The 24,268-nt window shown below is 35.3% G+C and overlaps 1 protein-coding gene across 1 annotated transcript in view; it reads right to left on the reverse strand.

Moving 5' to 3' along the window:
- The window catches only part of Zfpm2 (zinc finger protein, FOG family member 2), a 429,209-nt gene that overhangs the window by 130,509 nt on the left and 274,432 nt on the right, over positions 1-24,268 (reverse strand). The window contains exon 5 of the mRNA XM_026384547.2: positions 18,394-18,505. Coding sequence (XP_026240332.2) covers positions 18,394-18,505 — 112 coding nt within the window. The remainder of the gene's footprint in view (positions 1-18,393; positions 18,506-24,268) is intronic.

The raw sequence follows: 24,268 nt of genomic DNA on the forward strand, positions 1-24,268 counted from the left end.
CCAAGACCACTAGAAAAATCTCTAAATTTCATTCATCTTTGAGTTCACTTTGGTTAGGCAGTGGAGAAGATAACTGAGAGATTGGAGGTACAGGAAAATCCACGGATACATTTTACTTTGATTCACAAAGACGGATTTGGGTCAATAAAATTCAAATGTCATGGAAATACAAAAGCAAAGGATTCTGACTTGGGTCTTTCCTTTTTGGATTGGACCTTGGAGTCAAAATGTCCCCTGACTAAGTGTGATAGTTCACCAGAGGCTTCCAAACAATCAATAAAAACTGTTTTCCTCTTTTGAGGAATTTATTCCTGTAGACATGAAGAAAATACCTATATATCTGCTATTAGGAGACTGTATTAATGAATGGTGGCATGGTCATTCAAACGAAATACTGGTGAACAATAAAAAGAAAAAACTACTGGTATAAAAAAACAACATGAATATTTCTCTAAAACACTGTTGAACAAAAGAAATTAGTGTATTTTTTCATGTACCTGATTTCATTTATATAAAATTTGAGCATAGACCAAAACTAAGTTTGTAGAAATCAACAATGGTTGCTCTTTGGAACATGAAGGAACTTTCTGGAGATAATAGATACCTTCCAGTATTAACTTAATACAAATAAGGAAAACTATAATTAATTATGCTAGGTTTTCCCCTCTGAAAATGCTTTATTAATACTTTTATTTTTACAGTAATTTATCTCCTTTCATCATTACTTTTCAAAATAAGTCCATTTTTGTTTATTCAAACCTATTATGGACTGAATTATTTTATTAATTTAGGAGACGTTCAAATTTTAATATGATTAAAAGATAAGTGCATGAGGAAGAATGAGCACCATTTTATTTGCAGGCAATGTTGTACTGCAGACAAACCTTCTGACCCTACCCTTCAGTAGCTCTATGACCTTAGCCAAAAAATACAGTTCCCTACCTTTAATAATTATAGCAACACTTGCAGAGCAGCTACAGGGAGATAATGTATACAGGTTTGCTATTAAGCAGATGCTTGACAAATTTTAGTTTCTCTCTGTTTGCCTCTCAACTGCAAGTGTTGCATTTCTGTGTAGAATGTTAGATGCATGCCAGCTACACTTCCAGTGTGGTTCTCCTTGGCTTGACTCAAACCTCAGTAGGATGCAAAATGAAACTGCTACTGTGGAACACAAAATCTCACAAGGACAGAAAAGCATTAACAAGAAATAATCTGCTTATTTCTTCCTTAAAATATAAATTGTTATTCATTTTATTGTTTCCTATCCCAATTTACCTTAGATTTAAGAAACTAGGGAGAAAGAAGGAAAGGGAGGAGAGAGTTCCAAAGTACTCGAACACATATTTCTCAAATCCTTCTTTTTAATCCAGCATTGATTCCAAATTCTCTCTTGCTCTTAGGACTATATTCTAGAATCTACTATTCTGTATCCTGGAACCAGAATACAAGTAAATGTTTTCAGAGAGATGTTATTTATGGAATGTTCACTAGATAAAGATTTTCCAAAGTTTTCTATATTTTTTCCCCAAGTGCTGTTAGCATCTTGACAAAAGCAAACAATGATGATGTCCTTCCTGCCTTTGAGAGCAGCTGAGATTCTTCTATTGACACAGTCTCTATGACTGTACTTGAAAAACCAGAAGCAGGGAGTTCCATTAAGAGTCACAGCCTTGCACATTTACCCCTCCTATTTGTCCCTCAAAGCCAGAAGGTTTGACCTGTAGGGCACAGTGTGGGACTCATCTGTTTTCTTAAGCATTTCCTGGCTAGCAACATAGTGCTGTTGTAGTGGGAGGAGAGGGTGACACAGATGAGATTTATTTAAAACTGAACTGTATGAGGTAATTTTCAAAATAGACAGTCTCTGACTACTATCAGGCAGTACACTGCTGTAACTGCTGTAACAGGACAGGATTTTAATGCTTGGGACTCTACTAGTAAGTTATAGAGAAAAAAATTAAAAACAACTAATATCCACTGCAAACATGATTTTGAAAGGTGAATAATTAGGAAACCACAGAGCAGATCATTTTAAGAACCAAATGAGTCTCATCCATGTACTCTTTCTCCCTAATTGGTTCTATGTAAAAGAGGCAGGGAGACGCCTGTGTGTGTGTGTGTGTGTGTGTGTGTGTGTGTGTAAAACTTGGATTTGATATTAGTTTATTTTTGGCTTGAGATTAGTTGATTTTTAATTTGAGATTAGTTGATTTTTGGCTTCCTAATTAAAAATATTAGCTCATGAGTGCAGAAATTATTATGTGTTTTGTTCACTCCAATGCCCATAAAAGTGCCTGGAACATAGTATACAATCAAGAAACAGGACATGAACAAATGAAGGAATGAATTAATGAAACAGGGAAAAAACAAACGAATGAAAAGTAGAGATGGGTTCACTTTGAGGTTTGCCATTTGTTAGCTTCTAAAGTCTAACTTTGGGCTGGGGATGTGGCTCAAGTGGTAACACGCTCGCCTGGCATGCGTGCGGCCTGGGTTCGATCCTGAGCACCACATACAAACAAAGATGTTGTGTCCACTGAAAACTAAAAAATATTAAAAAATTCTCTTAAAGTCTAACTTTATAACAACAATTGTAAGTTGATGAGATAAACATGTAATTAATAATTTCCTCATGGTTTGAATGTGACAATCATGTAATAAACCTACTGACTAGGGAGAATTTTATGATTTTTAACAAATTCCATATTTTATTTCTAGGGTTTTACTTATCTATCTCATATAAACAAGTTATTGTCAACCTAAATGTAATAGTTTATTTGGGAATTTGCATAATAAAACCCAGTTCCTGGGCTTCAAATGGTTGGAAGCTAAAAACTCACATAAACCTTATATCATAGTAAAAACTGTATCAGAGGACTTTATTTAATGGGGTGAAGAAAATATTTCCTGATTTTTTTATTACTATAGGGAAGATCTGACACCATTAGTTTTCCTTCTGTCATAAATAAAGACAAGCAAAGTTTGACAGGCATCACTATAAAATAGGTTATAGATAAGTTCAGGCATCTGTCCTTCCACACAGACCTTTTACACTTGGTTCTGATGAGGCTGCTAGAACAGAATGACCAAGGTTTGATTTTAGGCTTCTAGGTCACGGTTTCACCTTGACAACAGTTCTTTCAGTTCCAGCACTAACATTTGCTAGGATCCCTAAGGTGCTTTCATTTTTGTAAGTAGTGTAAGGTTAAAAAAAAAAAAAAAGGATAGGAGAAAAAAAAAAGATAAATCTTAATTCACATGCTGCAGGACTATCTCTGTGTCTCCGGCACAAAACTTCAAATCCAATCCAAGAACTGGATGTGTATTAGAAGTCTGCAGATTTAAACCTCGTCCACCATGATCAAACTGGATTTATGGAGCATCATAACTCTCCAGACACCATCCAACAGCTTATTAATTTAATAGACTCCTGTCCATTCACTGATGTTCCTGCCCTGACAGTCTCTCAAGATAAGGCGAAAGCCTTTTGACAGGACAGAGAGCATATATATTTTCCTCTGTTTTCTCCTGGATGGGGTTGTCGACAACTTGAAATGTGTGGCTCAGCAAATTTGTTTTTTTTTTTTCCTTCTCTTTTTTTCCCCTTTGGCTTTGCAGGAAGGATGACAGAGGCTAGCCTCTTGAGAGTTCCAGGGGTCAAAGGGCCTGTGTTTCCCCTAAATACTTATTTGGCATTTTTGTTTTGCAAAATAACAGTGAATTGATTTAAAGGCATATATACCTGTGACATTTTTACCATGAAAAGAAACAGCATGACAATTGAATGTGCCATATAAATTAAGAGGTGTTGGAGAGAAGAGGGAAAACAGCAATAAATGTTCCCATTAAATAGAATATAGCAGCTTTTCTTTGCTTTTCTATAATGCCATTTGTGGGAATAAGGGAGAGTGAACAAAAAACAAAGAAAAAAGTACCAAAAGATAGCACTCAAGCTACTGCCTATTTATAGACAAAACAGGAAGAACTCTTCAATGTTCTTATTTCTCCTTTATGATATTCCTATGCTCTTGCTGGGTTTGTTACTTGCTTCTTGCATCCAAATAAATTGATAAGTCTAAGCCAGACAATTACACCACTAGATAGCAAAGTTAACTGTTTCCCACCCAGTGTCCCCTCTGTGAGAATCATGTCAGTAATCACTAGACCTTGTCTTCCCAAACTTAAGAGTATACACAAATCATCTGGGATCTTGTTAAAATGCAGACATAGATTTAGGAGGCCTGAATGGAGCCTGTGGTTTTGAGTTTCTAACAAGCGGGATGCCATACTGCTGTTTGGCAGACCACATATGGAGCAGCAAGACATTACTCAAATTTTTAAGAAAGGAGATGATTTAGATCTATACTTACTGTCATCTGAGGTAAACCATAATTTGAACATATCTTGAAAAGTATACAGATTCCCTACCTGGCCTATGGTAGAAATTAAAAATTTCAATGAGTTCAAGTATATGCAATTCTCAAATGCTTCATATGGCTTGCTTTTTAATCATCCTGTTTCATTTCTGCATGTTTGTATACATGATTAGCTTAGTGTATCTTGAGATAGTTAACTTAGAAAATATATGTAAAGCCATAGTGTTGAAAATGTAGTTCAGTGGTAGAGCACCTGCCTAGCATGTGTAAGGCCCTGGGTTCACTGAAAAAAAATTTTAAACCAAAACATTAAAAAACATAGATATAATAATGTTACTTGCCAATTTTCTTAAGCTATATTTTATACCTATTTCATCTTACTGATAAAAATGTTTCTTGTCAATGTACTAGTCAAAATACAAAACTATAAGGACAGTCTCTAAAACTAAACTATTATTTGTCTTAAATGTCCTTCATGATCATTTTATTTGTTTACACAGGGTTAAGATCAAGCCATTCCAGATTTAACTGGTGAGAATGTTTGACTGAAGAAAAAACACCACACTTTAATCTAGAAACCATTCTCAAAATATAGTAACATAGCCGACAATTTACCTAAGTCTTTCTTTGCATAATAAAACTAGTTCTAACACTCAGACACTCCAAATTATTATTTACTATTTTATAGACAAACTAACTTTATATCTTTTTTGAGAGAGGAGCAGAAATATCATACATAACATGGTTGATTTAATTCATTATGCAATCTTAAATGCCTTGTAAACATTTAATAAATAACTTTAAAAGGTAAGTTTTCATCCTATGTCTTTGAAATTCCACTTATTGAAAGCTGTCTGGAAAGCAGTCATTCTGGAAAATCTTCATCAATAATGGAGATCAAATAATGAATATAAATACTAGATGTCCAAAGGAAAAACTGGTTTAATGTATTCTTATTTTATTTTAATGAAAGGTAGATAGAACTACATAAATAGAAAGATCTTAGCTATTCATACTTAAATGTATTTCTACTTCATCCCCTTGGGTAGGATATTCCTGCTTGCAACATCAGTTCACAGACCTCAGACAGACTAATGAGAACATACCTTTTCAAAAGTGCAACTCTATGTCATGGCATATATTAAGATGAATTTTTAAGTTAAAAAATATCCTTTAAAAATGGGATTTACTTATGCATAAATAATACTATAAAGAGCTTCCCATTTCAGATCTCAGACTTGACATCTGGCCAACCTTACCCCCAGTGAAGAATGGAGAACAATAGATATAGTTAGTGTTTGACTTTAATGGGGATCCAGAAAGAACTGTCCAGTAATAGTGAGCCAATGTCTTGACATGGATGCTGGGCACGAATGTCAAACAAAAGTAATGGTTTAGCCTCATCTTTTGCATCTAGGTAGATTTTAGTTATTGCAGTTCTGAAGCATACACATCAATTCTATAGCAAATACTCTCATGCTGACAGATGCAGCATAATCTATGCTGTAAAAATATGGAGCATTCCAAAGAAGGCCTCTTGTTCTAGGTTCCCAAGTATTATAAAATTCTCATTAAAGCATGGAACACTTTTCTAGACATGGGAGGGACATTGTGGGAACCTGGATTTTCAAATGACTTCTCCACTGGTAATTTCTAATGTTATATTAAGTCATATCAGAGTTGACTCTGAAGAATGATCAACAGATGAAGTTCTTAAACCATAATTCGAAATTGAATGGGTGGATACACTGTGCTGTGTGTGGAGTTATAGATGTGAAAAATGGAGTCACTGCCTCTGAGGTGTTCACATTTACCCTGAGACAATGTGTAGCCTGGGGTAGAGCTCCTCCCTCATGGGAATGCGTCAGGGAAGAATTTCAAAGTGGTAATAACTAAGTCTTGAATGGTATCTGTTAACAACGGTGAAGGCGATGAGAAGGTTTTTAGGTTTAAAAACATGGTGTACAAAGACAAATATGATCAAGTAAGGGACAGTGGCATGACTTTAAATAAATGTATATGGCGGGAACATAGAGCATCTGTGGAGGATGAGTGAGAAATGAACATACAAGATGCAGGCTACTTAAAATAATAGATGAGCCAATCTAGGGAAGATGTAAGTGAAAGGAGACTAGAGAATGACCATATTTAAAAGATGGAAAGTAATGAAGAAACATCACTGGTCACCGAGGATGATTTGATCAGGTCCAACAATGTTGCAGTCTGGCTGGGCACAAAATCACGAGCCACTCACAGCCTTGTAGATTCAAACAGCAACTCTATATTCCTGAACTCTCACCAGCACTCTACACGCACGTTTTGGGGAAAATACACACCTCCACTGGGCTCTGCATACCAAAATACCCTCAGAACCCTGCAAGAACTCCATGGGAACTCAAGGAGCAGGTGCCTGAGGCAGCAGGATACGCCCTATTCCCAGCAGGATCCATCTTAAACCTGGGTCCGCCCTAATCCCTGAGCAAGGTCACCTTTCAAATCAAAACTCTCAAACATTCATGCAATGTCACTGCAAATGACCTGGGTCCAAGGCAAGCCCATTTCCACAATGGAGAGTCCTCCCTCTAAGCAACATTGGGTAGGCTGACAAGGAAATTGCCATGCTTCATTCCTACTTGGCTATGGAAATCAGTCGATCACAAAAAATCTGAGAGAATCATTTCAATGGAGTTGTGAAGACAAGATGTTGGATAGGAGAGAAGATATTGGAATTGAGGAAATCAAAGGAATGGGTAGGAAATTTTGCAGGGCTTTCATAGAAAAACAGCAGAGAGGACTTCCTATTAAACATGGTGAATGAGGTGCATCACTTATTTCTACCCTCTTCCACTAAAACTTCAGGAAAGAAGAAGTAAAGATGATACAGCAAAGAGACAAGACAGACGAGGCAATGAAAGTGAACAAAATATTGGAAGCCAGCAAATGGATGGAGTGATAAATGACAGTAGAACATAAAAAGCTGAAATCCAAGTACATGAAGAGCAACAGGCCAACAAGAAGCAAGCAGATGCCATCCTATGGTCCTATGCAAAACCCACCAGTTGATGATCCTTGAACACTCATGCTGCTTTTGCATTCAGTTTTTAGTGCCACACAGAAATTATAGCAGGTATCTATATACATCAAGAAAGCTTCAACATTAAATGTGAGAATGGGGAGAAAAAGGACATGAGCAAAACAAAATTTCTTAAACGACTTCCAAATCCTGTCTTCGTAGATAAACAGAATTTTATCTATATAAAGATAGCACTATGTTGAAAAAAAAAAACAGAGAACAAGAAAAGCCTCTTATAAATAATAAACAAGAAAAGCCTCTTATAAATAATAAACATGATAGTTAAAAATTCAATAACAAAGTTGAGGAGTAGTTTGAGGACATCTTAAAATGTTGAACAAAGTCAAGGAGACAATGTTGAGAATATTATTAAATAACTACCTTAAATTTCCTTCTATATTAAGGAAACGGTTGCAATCTACTGATTTATATACTCATTCATTAAAAGAGAACTATTGAGCACTTACTATATGCCATGCACTATTTAAAAAAAACAGATGAAATTCCTAGAAGAACACCAATTTTAGGGTTAACATTAATTGTTTTAAATAAATGATAAGATGCAAATACGAAGATAAATGAGAGAGAAGCTATGATGGATTGAATATCTGAGTTCTCCCCAATTTTATATGTCGAAACCCCAATTCCCAATGTGATGGTATGAGGAGGTGAGATCTTTGGGAGGTGATTAAACCATGAGATAAGAGCACTCAGGATGTGATTAGTGTCCTTATCAGAAGAGACACAAGTTACCTTTCTATCTCTCTCTCTTTTCTTTTCTTCTTCTTCTTCTTTTTTATTTTTTTGGAAAATGCCTACCACTTTCTTTTTCTCCCTCTTTTGAAGGAAAATTTGCAAGTTATTTAAATTTTTTTTAATTTGTTTTCATTAGTTATACATGAGAGTAGAATGCATTTATGCACTTTGTGAGCATACAACAAAAGGTTGCTATCTACAAACCAAGAAGATCCTCACTAGACCCTGAAACTGCCTGCACTTTGATTGGACTTCCTACCCTCAATGTATTTGCTATTTAAGCCACCCAGTCCATTTTATTTTGTTACAGCATTCCCAGTTGACTAACGGGAAAAAGTGTGATAGAGGGAGAATATTGAGAATATGTCAGATAATTTAGTTAGATCTGGGAAAGCAACATCTAGGTGGAGTGTTCTGAATGAAGTCAGAAAGGGAACAATGTGGGATGCAGTACAAAGCAAACACTATGAGACAGGCTATTGGACTGGAGTAGACTGGAGTAGGTGGAGTGAGCAGCTGAAGCCCACTGAGGTATCCAGGGGCAGATCCTGTAGAGCCTTTGGGCCAAGGTAAATTAAAACCTTGTAGTTTTAATTCAGAGGCTGACAAGCTTTTTTTCTGTAGAGGGCCAAATAATATTTTAAGTCTTGCAGGCTAGATGCTCTGTAATAATTATTCAACTCTGATGTTACAGTGTAGGAATAGATAATTGTAAAAAAAAAAAAATTGGTGTGACTGTGTTCCAAAAAAATTTATTTACAAAAACATGTAGTGCTCCAGATTTGGCTTTGTGCACTGTATCAATACTAATACTCTAATTTTGATGGAAAGTCATTGGAAGGTTTTATGTGATGCTACGTTTCCATTTTCTTTGTGAAACAAGAAGCATCTTCCATTGTCTACTGGGTGACGTAATATATTTGGAGACAGGAATCTAAAATTATCACCTTGAATAGAAAAAATAAATCTGTACTGCCAGCCTGCATCCACTGAAGACTTCTATTCAGCTTGTGTTCAAATGTGACATACAAGTAGCCAGCACTGGTTTTTTTTTTGTTTGTTTGTTTTTTGTTTTGTTAGTGGTGTTGGTTTATTTGCTTTATTTTGACTGCATATGTACATGGAACTCATTGTGGATCAGGCGCTATTTTGAATATGTTACAAATGGTAACTTGTGTAACTTCTGCTACTTGGGTGGAGCCACAAGTGGAGAGTTGAATTGAACAGGATAGGGTATTGCCAGGCTGATAGAGGCTAGAAAGAGAAGAGTGTAAAGAGATGCAGGAGACTGATCAGAATGATGAACCCACGGGATCCAAGTCAGGAACCTATAAGCTGGGACAGGAGGGACTGACAAAAAAAAAAAAAAATGGTGGTGGTGGGGGGTGTAGAATGTAGGTTCACTTGGTGTTGAAAAGTGTGTGATTAGGTAATGATTTGAGTAAGGATGATGATTCATTATTATAGTATAGAAGGGTGTAGCTACCAACATTATTTTCTCGACAGATAAGGCTTGCTTTTTTTTTTTTTTTTATTAGTGTATAGATAATAAGTCCAGGGTTTGACACAATCATCTTACTTAAATCTCAATTCCATCACATGTACCGGAGAACTGTGGGTGGCTGTCCACTGCCTCCCTGAGCAGATTTTTTGACTGAGCACTCAAGTGCGTGCTCTAGAAGCTCTAGAGGGTCTGAGGACTGAGGTTGTGGCTCAGAGGAAGAGGGCTTGCCTAGCATGTGCAAGGCCCTGGGTTCCATTCTAGTATTTAAAAATAGAAAGGAAGAAACTTTGGGAGATCTGTCCCTCCCTGATTTCATTTGAAAATCCTCTGCTCCTACTTAACTGTTATGATGCTCTCATGATCACACTGTATGCATCACAAACTATGAGCTTGTTGGCACACAATTTGAATCCCCAAAATCCTTTCACCTCCTATCTGAGACTGATACTGAAATTTCAATATCCACCCCAAATTCCATATCCTCTGCGAATCTTCCCTCCACCACATGCTGCTGAACTCACTCATATGTACCCTTCAGCAATAAACCTCTTTCAATAAGCTCCTTAGGCCTGGGAGTGTGGATATGAATTTGTATTCCACATGAGAATTAGCCATATTGTGTAAAGGACATGTGCTCAATTACTTGCATTTTATTTTGAAAATTATTTTAATGAAGAAAAAATTGGACATTCATAAAGATATTAAAGAAAACGTGTTATATCATCAGGAAACAAATTTTGTAGGTAAGGCAAAGACTTCTTTGTTCCCTAGTTTGTGCTGTGTAAAAGGGAGAGTAAAGACAAATCCGTAATTTTCCGTTGTAAATATTTTTCTTAAATGGTGTAAGGAAAATAATCAAAGTGAACAAAGTTGTGTTAAGAGGATACAGAGCTGAGGGTGTTTGCCCAGTAGGAAATACTTGAATTTTTAAAGCCATGGGATTGATTCCCCCTACCACAAACACAAAAAGAATATAAAAATTTCCCCAAATCTTGGCACCTTTACAGAAATACTTAAGTAATTTTATGCTATTTCCTTCCACCATGTTTCTCTGTGCATACAACTTTATATTATAATCATACGAGAAACAAACCACACATTTTTCTTTTTTCCCCATATAGAATTAAAATAAAATAGTCTCTGTCATGGAATAGGGTGTATGAATAAACTATTTACAGTATATTACTCTGAAAAAAATTTACTCTGAGGAGTTGTCCCTCATTTTAGCTGACAAAGATACTTTTGGGGGTAGCTTTCAAGATTAGCATCTCTTTGAATGACAAGCTCACATCCCTGAGTGATAGTGACTCACCTCTCAAAAGACCCTGCTCTTCATTTCTCATTTTTATACTTATAAAACTGATATATTCTTAGTTCTTATCATTCACCAACGTTCTGACGGGGTTTTTTACCCCTAAGAGACTGAAGCTCCATTCATGCCGGAACCCAGGGTGGTTTAGGATATTTTTACACTAAGACATGATAGCTCATCTAATCCACTAAGGTAATTAATGGTATTATCGTGCAGGTTTACCAATATCTTCTTAAGACAACTCACAGGGATGTTCATACAAAAACAGTTGGTTTTTAAATCACATCATATAGAATGCATTAATAATGACTAAGTACATTAAATTATTCAGTACAACCAGACCCAGGTTGCAATGACATCAGTAAGTCATTAACATAACTATGAAAGCAGCAAATACATAGTAAGAAATGCAAATAACAGAAGGCCCAATATTTGCTGGAGTTGTGTCATTCTGCAATTTGCCAGCAGACAGTTCTATTGACAATAAGGGTGTCACTAGTGGGGTCACTTGACATTAACCAGCCCTTTAGAAATAACAATTTGAATCAAAACTGTGTTTTTTCTAAAGCAGTCATTTCTACAATCACTGATTCCTAGAACAGGCACAATAAATTGCTCACTCCTCCAAATATATTTCTTATTCTAATACAACATAACTAGAAAAAAAAAAAACTCAGATGCTCATGAAACAAGTTGGGTTTTCGGCATTGCATTATCCTGTGGAGCTCTGCAATCAATTACTGTTATACCACCATCATTAATAATTTTCTTAATGAAAATGATTCTGTTGATCTCCGTTGTATTTTAATTATCAGAGTTAAGCATAATTACACTGTAGCTCTGAGCTGGCATGTGGACTCCTTTAGGGCGCAATTTTGTTTTAACACACTGATAATGTAATTTTACATTGTGTCAGTTTGTTTGGTTATTATCCAGTTGTACAATTCCACTGTATTCCTGATAACAGATAATAACCTTAGTACCTCCTATATCCTGAAGTCATTTAAAAAGCAATATTGGAATTCTGCGACTAGCTAACTTAATCGTCTTATGATTTTATAATTCCCACTGCTAAATATTTGGTTCAGGCACTAGCCCTTTTTTAAGAACACTGTAAAACTAGACAATAGTTACATATTTTCTATGAATTTATTCAATAGTTAAATATATGCTTAAAATATAAACATTTTTTTTTTACTTTTAAATTCATTCCTTTTTTTATATAATATTAGACTTTCTAGATAAAGTGAAACATTAACTTGAATTCTACTTTTAAAATTGGCTGCCACTTTAGGCAAGGGTGCTGTTTCAAAATTCTAGTAACATACAATAGATTCTCTTTTAAGGTGGAGCATGATGCAGAGTTTTGCAAAGGTCCTTAAAATGAAAGATCTTTGTTTTGAAAATTTGATCAATTTAGACAGTCTGCAGAAAGTTACTCACACAAGCTAGATCATATTAGAATTTCTGTCATTATTTCAATACTGTCTAGTATAGGGCCTTGAACATAGAAGACAATCAATGAAGGGTTAAATTAATTAATAGCATAAATTGGTGCGAACAAGTAAAATCAAAATTTCAAATATGTTTAAAAATGATTTTGAGATTAGTGTTCAGTTTTATACATGATTTTAAATTTCTGTGGTTGTAAAAGCAAAAACATAATCACCATAAAGTTTCACTATCACTATAGTTTTAGTTCTTGAAGACATTCTCTTTAAAGCCAAACCAAAGAATGAGGAAAAAAATTGCTCAGAAACATGTATGCAAATTTGCAAAGAAAAGTAATAACCTATAACCTTGACCTGGTTAATGGCATCTTCAAAACTCTGCTGATTTCATAACTGGGAATTATAGAAGAGGCTCAAGACTGAATACCAACTTCATCACCTATGAGTTATAAATCCTAGAATTTATTTAATCTAAGCCTCCGTTTCTCCATCTGAAAATAGTAAAGCTAATATAATGAATTAGTTGTAATTGTAAATAAAAATGTATGGAAAGTGATTAGAAGAGTGTCGCAAATAGAATTAAGTTCAATAAATGGTAACTGCTATAATCAGTATCAATGTCATCACAATTGTCATCTTTACACTAATATATTTTGTAAGATTTAATTAAAAATAAAAACATCATGTAACTAGTGATTTTCTTGAGCATTGGCTTTGGACCTCTGATTCTGCAACACATTGCTGCAGATACATGTAGGTTCAAAGTGACTTTGAGTGACACCTATGGAACTCTTCAGTCTTAAGTCGGGCATCAGGTAATCATGTTTTCTTGCACACTTGCATAATGTCAATGTAGAGACCTATTTCATTTTTTCTAAGCCCATATTGTTTTGTGAACACAAGGACAAAATTGGCTGAATGTAAAGTAATCATATTGTTTATGGTAATATATGCAGGCATGTATATAGGTGCTTCTTAACAAAAATTCTGCAAGGTAGCCAATGGTTGTTTGTTTTCACAGCTAAGAAAACCCCTATATAGAGAGGGTAGGGGATTCTTCCAAGGTCACACATAGTAGGCAGGTTTTTAAAAGGATGCTGTGCTTCACACAATAAGGAAATCTTCTGTGGTGAAGGTTGGAAGAGAGGACTGGCTGATAGGTATTTTTTTTTCCCATTCTTTTGATTGACAGTGTTTATCCTCTTAATATGGAAACCTGGAGAATGTGGCTACTTTGAAATGATAACCGCATGAAAAAATGATCTAATGATATTAGTGAAATGAACTTGGTTAACAAAGCTGTGTGGAAGATGCTAATGGTTGAGTTTCGGATACTCAAAAACATAAAACTCTAATCTGTTTTCAAACATAAAAACCACCATAATTTGCAAACCCTGGAAAATAAAGAACAGAAGAGCATAGAGTAAAGAAAAGGAGTAGACAGGCAATGCTCTCCAGACCTATTTTTAAGGAGTGAGTGGGCAGGCCCTTGCCCATCTTCTCCTCTAGCACAGCTCTCTGTAACTCAGCCTGGGCTTTTTAGTATGCTTCCAATGGAGATAAGTGAATTAGAATTATCTGGAGTCTGTTAAAAATAATGGCAAAAACCAGATGACCTAACAAGTCTGGTCCTTCAACGTCTGCATGGCCTAATTGCTTTCTGAAATGACTAGGGATAGTCGAGGCAAGAAAAAAAATACATCAGATTAAAATGCTAATGCCAAATACTATACTAAAAAAGAGAAAAAAACTTTGATAAAACTAGTTGATAGCAGACTGCCAAATAGTTCTAAGTGATAGAATATAATTTTGTAATAATTATTTGATGGACACCTAGGAAATGAAAGCTTTATGGTTATATTTAATTTTGCTACTAGTCTACGTTGGGTAATAATTTAGAAAGCATGCTTATGCCTCTTAAATGGTAATAGTTACACATTTGCCTGTGTAAATACTATAGAAAATACTATAAAAAAAATCTCACAGTTAAGACATTTGTATGAAATGCTACACAAATGCAATTTATATTGTTTTTAAATAGTTACTAATATGCTCTTGCCAGCCAAGAACTATAATAAGGATTTTGGCATAGGGCTCAATAAGTATTATGTTTTTAGCAAGAAAAAAATTAAGAAACACAGTTATAGTGACAGGCATTTATCTTCCATCCTCAGTGAAAGCACCTAGGACATTAGAAATGATGCGTTATATCCAGTGATGTGGATTTTAGGCCATCAAGTACCACTTGTTTGTGGCAGCAGCTCCTTGGTTTCATTTAAGGAATTACTTGTCCATCTCAGTGGCTCATGTGGAGTTAATGCTACTCTTAGTCTCCAAGGAAGACTTTGTTCTGCTTAGTGAGAGTCGTGATTATTCAAGGACTCGTATGTCAGGTGCCTCGATCAAAACCACAATGCTTTCTTTTTACTAAAGTTACTATGCTACTGGAGTAAGTCTGGAGCTTGCCACAATCACATAACTAGTCTGAGAACAATGCCTACACAAAAGGGAACAAAAAGAAAATAGAGAGAGACCATCTGGGAGCAAAGTTGGAGCAACTGGACCCAGCTACTCCTGGAGTCCAGAATATCCCCCGAATTTCAGTTATAGGAGCTAATGAATCCCTCTACCCACAACACACACACACACACACACACACACACACACACACACACACACACTTACTATGGTCCAAGCCAATTTCAGCTGAATATCTATTATTTGAAAACAAAGTAGTTTTAATAACATATATTATGAAAATGCCTCTCCCATTACAGATGTTCAAGTTGATGAAAGATTGTTAAAATGTGAAGTGTCAGACCTTTCTACACCTCAGACACTTTTGCTTCAAGGAGGTATATTGTATGTGCAGCCTGCAGAGACAGAAAATTCCAGGGCTTCTGGAGACATGGTCAAGGAAGGAGTGTTTCCTGAGGTCCTATTTTCCATGACCCAAATGATCCCTAAGACAATCCAAGGATATTATGGCGTTCACAGAACTGTGGATACACTCTGAGTGGGCTGTCCCCTCCCTCTATAGAACATCTGACTACTACAGATTATCTTCAGAAAGGATATCAAAGTATAGTCTGTGTCAGTATTTTCAGGATTCTGTTATTGAGAGCAGCACTAGTGCCAGTGGAAATGTCCATTGGGAAGATAAATAGAAATATATGGTCAAATACTTAGTTTCTGCTTATGATAAGACTTCTTAAGGCAATAACACCAACATGCATTCTGAGTTTTCAAAAGGGACCATGATAGTCAATATTTGGTCATGGGGATCTTTTGAATCTTAGGGTTCCACATAATACTTTTTGTAAAGTATCATACTTCATACATACTCTTTGTAATTTTTAGGCATAAAGACCTGAGTCGTTTGAAGGAATATATTTATCATTTAACAGTGGCAAAAGGAAAGGCAGAGTCAGATAGTTCAGAGAACACAGGACTTGGAATTTTCATGTCCTAGATTTGAATTTGGCTCCATTATTAGCTCTCCATGACCTCAGTTATACTACCTCTCATCACATGTGTAAAATGAGAAAAAGGATGTACCTCACTTGGCTGTTTTAAGGTTCTATGCACAGAGAACATACTCTAGTATGTACAACTCAGACCTTAAGACAACACTTACTAACTAGTCTTGTACATTGATAATCACCTCATTTACCATGGTAAATTATCTACCTGGCTAATTATTTAATTCATCTTTTTAAAAATGGGGCAGTATATGAATCATCTCATATAAGATATCAAACGAGGACTGAAGGAAATAATACATATGTAGTAGCCATTGCAATTCTGATATCTAAACTACAATGCTAACTGTTTGTGGAAGTTGAACAACATCAAATAACCCTTTGTAGGTTAACAAACTACTGGATGTCAGCAATTAATATGTTTCATCACTATTAGATGAAGTGTCTATTATAGTGTCTGGCAACCACTTTGGTTATTTCATCAACCAATCAATATTTATTTCATGCTGTTCTTGTGTAGGCAGCATGCCAGACCAGAGGTAGAAATTGAGTAAAACAGAATCCATGTTCTCAGTAAGTAGACAGTAGATGGGAAAGAAAGCCAATCATAACTAACATTTTTTTTTTACTTCTCGTTTCCAATGATAATAACACAAAGCAAAGAAGAGGAATGAGACAAGTGTACACCATTTGGTCTAGGAACACAAAGCAGAATGTTTCAGGTATGCTTAATAAATGACGATTATCAATATAAAAGACTAGTATAGGTGAACTCCCTGCATGCTTTGTGAGTTAACTGATTGATTAATTAATAAGAATCTATAAATTACCCCCAAATGATTTATTGACAAACGGCTTCAGGGATAGTTAATCAGAATATAAAGACATAAACATGTTCAAGATAAAGTACTACACTGAATGTGGGATTATAATTATATTACACAACAATTATGTTTTCTGAAAGAATTCCTGATTTTAAAAGGCAATAGATTTGGATCACAACAAGGGAATAGCTATTGTCATGACTTCTTCATACTATATTGTCATAATGAAGAAAAGATATCATACAACAGAAATCTGTCCCTAACAGTGATACATTCTAATGTACTTTTTGTATTCTAATTGTGGATATTGGTAAACTGATTCACTATGCTATTTCCTTCCACTTTGATAGACTGTATTGTCATATCCTGGGAAAATCTTACTTCCCTTTTAGCTTAAAGCTCCTATCAGAATACCACAGGTAGTTCAGGTTAGGAAATTGTAGGTATGGGACCAGCAATTATAGAAGGAAAAGGAATATAATCAGATCCTGGTGTGCAGATTGTTTTTTTAGCTTGCAAATTCCCTCTTTCCGGTGTTTCAACTTTCAAAGGCTTATGGTAGTTTAGAGGCAATCCTCTTATAAGTGCACAAATTGTAATGATTATAGGAACAAGTTGTAATTGTTTCTAGCAAGTTTTTAAGAGTCTTTGATGTTGTGATTAGTGTTTTATATGTTAATATATTGATAGGGGTGCTTATTTGCTTGTTCCCTTGTATGCTTTTGTGGTTTCTAGGTTCAATGTGCAAATAAATCTTTGATCTCAGTAGGTCTATTTGGTTAGAAAAAGAAAGCTGAAAGAAATTAAACATGAGAAGCACAAGGTTTTGCAATATTTACGAAGTGAGATTAGGGATTTTGCTGTTAGAGTACAGAGCGAGGGCCATAACTTAAAGGTGGAAAAAAGAAAGCCCCCCAAACCACAACACACATGATGATGGTCCTGTCCTATGGAGAATCAGTCTCATGATGTGTCATCACCCAGCTGCGGCTCTTTTGTAGCCAGGATATAGCTGCGTGTCCCAGTCAAGGTTGATGTCACACTGAGCAAATCAAAGGCAACACTCTGCAAGTCATCCGCCTCCTCTTGCCCATTTGCCTCCTGCCCTTCAGAAATCACCATGGGGAAGAATTCACTCATTGCAAAGGTTTCATTTCCAGCTATCCTCTCATCATGCATGACTTCCAGAAACTGTCTGGAAAGCAGTGCCTCCTGGAGCATGCACCTTGACATGAATTGCTGAAATTCAAAAGGAATTTACTTTTTGATAGATAATGCTAAGAGAGAAATCTGGGGTTTCATCAAACCTGGCTGTCTATAAAACCAACGGTGAGGGAAGGGTATCAGTAAACCCACTCCAATATGGAGTAAAGAAAAGTGTATGGCACTAAGTAATTAATGGTGTGACACATGATGTTGTATATATTTAAAAAAAAAAAAAAAAGCAACCAGAAGGTTTTACTGAAAATACAGGTTAGGGAGATTCAGAAAAGAAAAAGGAAATGAGAGAATCAAATTATACTTTGCACACCCATCCCAGCTCTTCTGGTACTGTTTTTAGGGTTCAGGTTTCAGTAATTCCAAAGAGAGAGGGAAATGATCCTTCATTTACCTTTGCTGTACACAATGCAGTTGTTTTTGTTGTCTTCCACTCCTTGCCAAGTCACATCCAGCAGCCACTTGGGACCAGCTGTCAGCACCATTGGGACCTGAGCCTTTGTCTTCTGTAGAAAGAATGATAACAAACAGATGCCATTTGCTTTCGTTGATTAAAAACTTGAATAATTGTACTAATCATTTTATTTTTACAAACAACTAAATCTCCCAAACCATAATCCAAGTCCTTATTCCCCTGTCTTGTGGTATCTGTTTAAGATGACAGAAGCTGTAAGGCTTTACTGCTCTCACTAATCGGAATGGTAGAATTATTATCAAGGATTTTTTCCCCCCTAAATGATACTGGATCAGATCTCCAAGATTAGACAGATCTCTTGTGGCTTTGAATTATAAAGAGAATGCAGATGACTTTCATTGCAAAGAGCAGAGTGTTTAGAAGTGAACTTTAGACACATTGTACTTTACTATCAACAGGATCTCACTATTTCCTGAAACAGACAGGAAAGAATTTAAAGAATCAGGATCCATTTCAAAGCTCTATCCTGAGCAACATTTATATTAGAGTGGGGACTTACTCAGAATGTATAATGAAACCCACATAACCCCCTTTGCTAAGTGTAGATAGGTAGTCTGACTGTAACTGAAATAATAATAATGCTAATGATTCCCCATACATTGTCTCCAGAAAGACTATAAAAGAGGAACGTGAATAAATTCAAATGCAGAGCAACTAAAGCATGACCATCCCTGCTCTGAGAGGCACAGAAGCAGGGAGAAGTGTTATCCTTCTAACAAAATAGATTCAGGGTATATTTAAAATATGAAGCTCAAAAGGTTCAGCATATTTGGCTGTTTGGCACCTACATTCTTTATCTTTCAATCTCTATTGATAAACTTATATGGCAGGAACTAAACGGGGAGGAAATAAGCCTTAGCAACACTCTGTTTCCCGATGAGTCACAGTGAACTGGCATTCCGACTTTTATCATTTGCCAGCCCATGTTCTGTATATCAAATATCATGAAAACACAACACTGAGTACAATACAAGGGTCTCAAGGTAATATTTGAACTGAATTTTCACCCAGATATGATCCTGCTAAAGAGATCTCAGCCCATTCTGGAATGCTTCCTACAAGTTACCTGCTATCACAAATTCCCCGAATTGGCATTATTAAGTATTCACTTGAGGAGTTCTGCCTACTCTGGTGATTTAAAATCTCTCAGGAACCTGGAAAACCCATTTCATCTGCCTCAGTATATCATGATAGTACATGATATATTGATCCATTAATTGCAAAGTCATATTAAAAACTCTCTCTCTATATATATATAAAACAAATACTGACCAATTTCTTCAAGTAGCCATTATGTTATAAAAACTAACAATTACAAAAATATTTTTAAGTGATAAAAAATTTCAAAGTAAACGATGGATAAATATAAAAAGAAGTCTGGAAAAATATTTTATAAGTTACATCAGAAGAGACAGGAAACCAGATAAAATATAAAAATTCTAGCACATTAATTAGTATTCATATTTTGATTCATTTAAGAGTCTTAATTTTTCAACTACTACCTTAATGGTTGGCAAGAATAAACCATGAAAAAGTTATCTGAATGTCTTCTAAGAAAAATGTTATTTTACATTGTACATATAAGTATATATAGCAAAAAAAGTTATCCCTATTGTTATCAGTCTGAATAACCACTATTAATTATTTCTGTTTTCAAAGGATAATTAAAGGAGAAAATAAGATTGTTCAATTTGAAATGATAATACCCTATATCCAACCAAATATGAGGTTTATCATTTGATGAGGCTTTTTTTTTTTTTTTTGCTTTTACACCAGGTCAATAGATACATCCATAGATCAGGCCCAGAAAGTCTCCAGGTGTTAAGAAGAACAAGTCTGCCATTTTTGGTAAAAGAGTACTTAGTGGTCTCATTTTTACCATCCATTCTCTTCTGATTTTAATCGAAAGATCAAAACAGACATGGATGGATTCTCTTATTTCATGCCAAATAATTATTTTAAATTAGTCAATATTTTCATTCTATAGTCCTTGAAGCCATGTGAAGTTTTGCACAGGAAATCAGTTTTTTAATTTTCCATGAATAATATGAAAAATAGATGAAATCAATTGATTAGCCAATACCTTTCTATTCTATTCATTTCACCAATCAACAAGTGCAGTTCTGTTCTCAGTGTTAGGCGTATGAGCAAATCCTGTTTAGTTAAGGATATAGATAAATACTTTTTAAAGTTTAATATAATGTGAAAAGTAGCATGTAGGAAGGACTAAGGCATGTGTAAACTGTGGGTCAATGAATAGCACGGGAGAAACTTTTGTCCTGTGGAGTCCCAGGAGATTCCATAGAGGAGGTTATTTTAAAGGATTTGGGCAAGATTTTAAAGGATAAACAGGAAGAATTTACAGTTGTTGGAGGGAGCCTGGGCAAAGACCAAGCAGTATACAAGAAAGTGGAGCATCCACACAATAGTAAGTAGTCTTGGTATTCTATACCCTTATAAAATCTTCAGAACTTTTCTTGGTATGTAGAAAGTCTAGGAAGGTATTATAAATGCAGTTCATAAAAGCATGTATGTCTGGAAGGGCAGATGTGAGAGAGATCTCAAGGACCTTTCTGCAGTAGGCAAAACCTCCTGTGATAATTCTGTAGGCAGAAGGAAGCTAATGAAGATTTTTAAAGCAGGAATAAGGGTGATCCTATTTATGCTCCTTGTGCAGTCATTTTGTTCAGCATGTTCTTTCTTACCTGGTCCTCATATGTATTTTTTCAGACAAAGACAGTGCAACCGAATGATTAAATGATGTCCTTTAGATCAAATAGCTGGTAGAAGCACCAATATCTACATCAAGCTGTGTCTAAACACTATCACTGCTATGGAAAACAACCATCCTGTTGTTCTGAGATGGAGAAGTGTCCTGGGAGACTGTATGTTGCATGCTAAATCTGAAAAATCCTAGGCAAACCTGAGTGGGGTATTCACCTCTACTCCTAATCCACTGCTACTGCAACAATATTAGTGATTTACATCTATTGAGCACTTGCTGTATGTTAGCTGTTAAGTGGCCCTGGGTTCAATCCCTGGTACACATAAAATTACTTCACCTGAATGATCTTCATTGACTTTTTTTTTATATTTAAAATTTTGTATTATTTAATCATATTTTATAATTTTGAATATAATATTTATAAAATAAAATAAATTGATGTTTCTATTTTGTATTTTCATAATTTACATTTTTATAAAAATAGGCTAATTATTTTTTACACGTATCTTTGATATTTATTTTTTTTGCTTTTATTCTAGCAAAATCATTGATTATGGTGTTCATTGACTTTTAATACTCTAGGAGTAAGTAATTTTCTTCACTTTGTCCATAACCAGGTAAAGTATAAAAGAAAGTTGATTTTGTCACTGAAATAAAAATAATTGACTTACATCTTTCTTTAATGTTAGGAATTATATTTAAAACATTGGCAAATATTCCTGGGCACAGGTCGAATCTGATTTATTAAGAAATTGTATTGAAGGGTAACCAATTTCATTTACTCCAAACCAGTAAGGTAGAAGCAAAAATGTAGCAAAGTCTTGCTGAAAGCTATACCCAAGCTATCAAGTAAATAATAAGTAGATAAAAAATCTCAAGGGACCAGTTATTATGGTCTTGAGGAGGTAAGTCAATTTCTTTCTGAAGAAGTCAACTTTTGTAGAGATTGACTGCCTTCAAAGAAGATTACTAAGTGTGAGAAGGAGGGAGTTAGCTAGGATTATACGAAATCTACACTACAGAAAAATCCATGAATAGAAAATAACAATATCCACATTGATCATTAGGTTCATTTTCCCATGTCTCTCTCTCATGTAAGCATTTGTAAGAAAATTCTAGAATGTTAAGAGCTAGAAGCAACTTTAAAGTTCCTTGAGCTTAATTCCCTGATTTCATAAATGCAGACAAGGTAAGGTGAATATGTTCATCTATCACCCCACAAAGGGTGCAACTAGCACACATCTTGGGAAAGGCTGGCAGACATAAAAGGTATGGTAGGCAGGCAATGGTCCCCAAATGATAGCCATCGCTAAGTCTCTGCAACCTGCAAATAGGTTGCCTTTTTGGCAAAAGAGAGATTTAATTAAGGTTTAGGATCATGAGATTCTGATAATATTCTAGATTATTTAGTTGTAGCCAATGTATTCATGTGAGACTTTGAAGGTGGAGAAGAAAGGCAAAAGAGTAAATGAAATTTGATTTGAGAAGGATTCCACCTGCCCTTGCTGCTTTTTAAGATGGGTGATTAAGGTCACGAACTAAGAAAAGTGGTAGGATCTTAGAAAAAGAGAACAGCCTTCAGTTTACAGGAAGCCAGAAAACAGGGACTTCAGTTTCAAGACCTTAAAGCATTCAATTTTTTCCAAGTGCCAATGAGCAGGAAATGGATTCTTCCCAAGAAATTCCAGAAAGGAACATATCTGACCTTGATTTTATTCTGCTGAGACCCATACTGGATTTCTGATCTACAGAACTGGATGATAATAAACCTGTGTTGTTTTAAGTCCCTGTTTATGGTGGTTTGTTTTGGTAGCAATAGAAAACTAATACAAAAGTGTTCAGATTTATTGACTTATTGTTAAAAAATTAAATATCTAAATCCTCATTGCCATTCCATAAATATTAATCATTTATATGTCATTAGCTATTTTTAGTGTTATTACTTTAAATCTTTTTTAAAAAGAATTTTCTTTCTTTTTTTTTTTTTTTGTTAACTTGGGATTGAACCAAGGGTGCTAACCATAGTGCTATATCCTTATCCCTTTTTATTTTATTGAGACAAGGACTCACTAAGTTGCCCAGACTGGCCTTGAATTTGCAATCTTCCTGCCTCAGTCACTTATAATAGCTGGAATTACAAGGTTGATGGAGGCCATGAATCAATGGATGTAGTAGGGTCTTAGAAAGTGAGAACAGTGTTGGCTCTTTGCTGTGAAGTAGGAGAAAATACCTGGTGGTGACAGTAAAAATTCTTGCTTCTACAATCCAGTATATAAAACACTTGTGGAATAATCACCATTGACTTCACAGTTGAAAAATAACATAAGGACACCACAGCCAGTTGATCCTTGATTCATGCTCCCAGTTGGCTCTATAATCTGAAAATCATCTAAATTTCAGAATGTACATCTGCAAAATGAGGATAACAACCTCCATCAAACACTGTTCCGTAAACCTGTGCCATGCTTGGCACCTATTAATGCACATCAAAGTTTTACTGAATAAACTAAAGCAAAAGTCAAAGGCATTTGTTGAATCCCCATGGCTACTCAGACATGGGTAGTGTTTCTAGTGATTAGCAAAGAGCACAAAAATGCTTCATTATCCAGTTTAAAGGTTGTGATAGTCCTTAGCATTATTAATCACTTATTTTCATCTGGGTGTTTTTAGGGTCTCTTTTAAAGTCAGGTGTGATTACGTGACTTTACTTGACCAATTGAGTAAAAAGTGACTCATGTCATTTCCACAGTATCTAAAGGAGCCTTGAGATGACACAACACCATGCTCAAGTGAGTGTGGACGCATACTGGAGGTATAAGCCTTGGTGACAATGGTGATGTAGCATCAGAAAGAAAAAAATATCTTTAGAACATAAAAAGCTGTGCACTTAAGGTTGCCTGCAACTTCAACAAAACCTTTTTTTAAATCCTTACTTATACAAACTTTATTTTATTTTTCAATTTTGAAATAAATTAAGGGTTTTTACGGGTTGAAGTTTATAATCTCTATCACTTTCGGTAATAAATAAATTCAAGGTATAAAACAGGAGCCTCCTCCTCCAGTTAAGAT

Source organism: Urocitellus parryii, chromosome 7 (genome assembly GCF_045843805.1).
Source record: "Urocitellus parryii isolate mUroPar1 chromosome 7, mUroPar1.hap1, whole genome shotgun sequence".
Classification (NCBI taxonomy): Eukaryota; Metazoa; Chordata; class Mammalia; order Rodentia; family Sciuridae; genus Urocitellus; species Urocitellus parryii.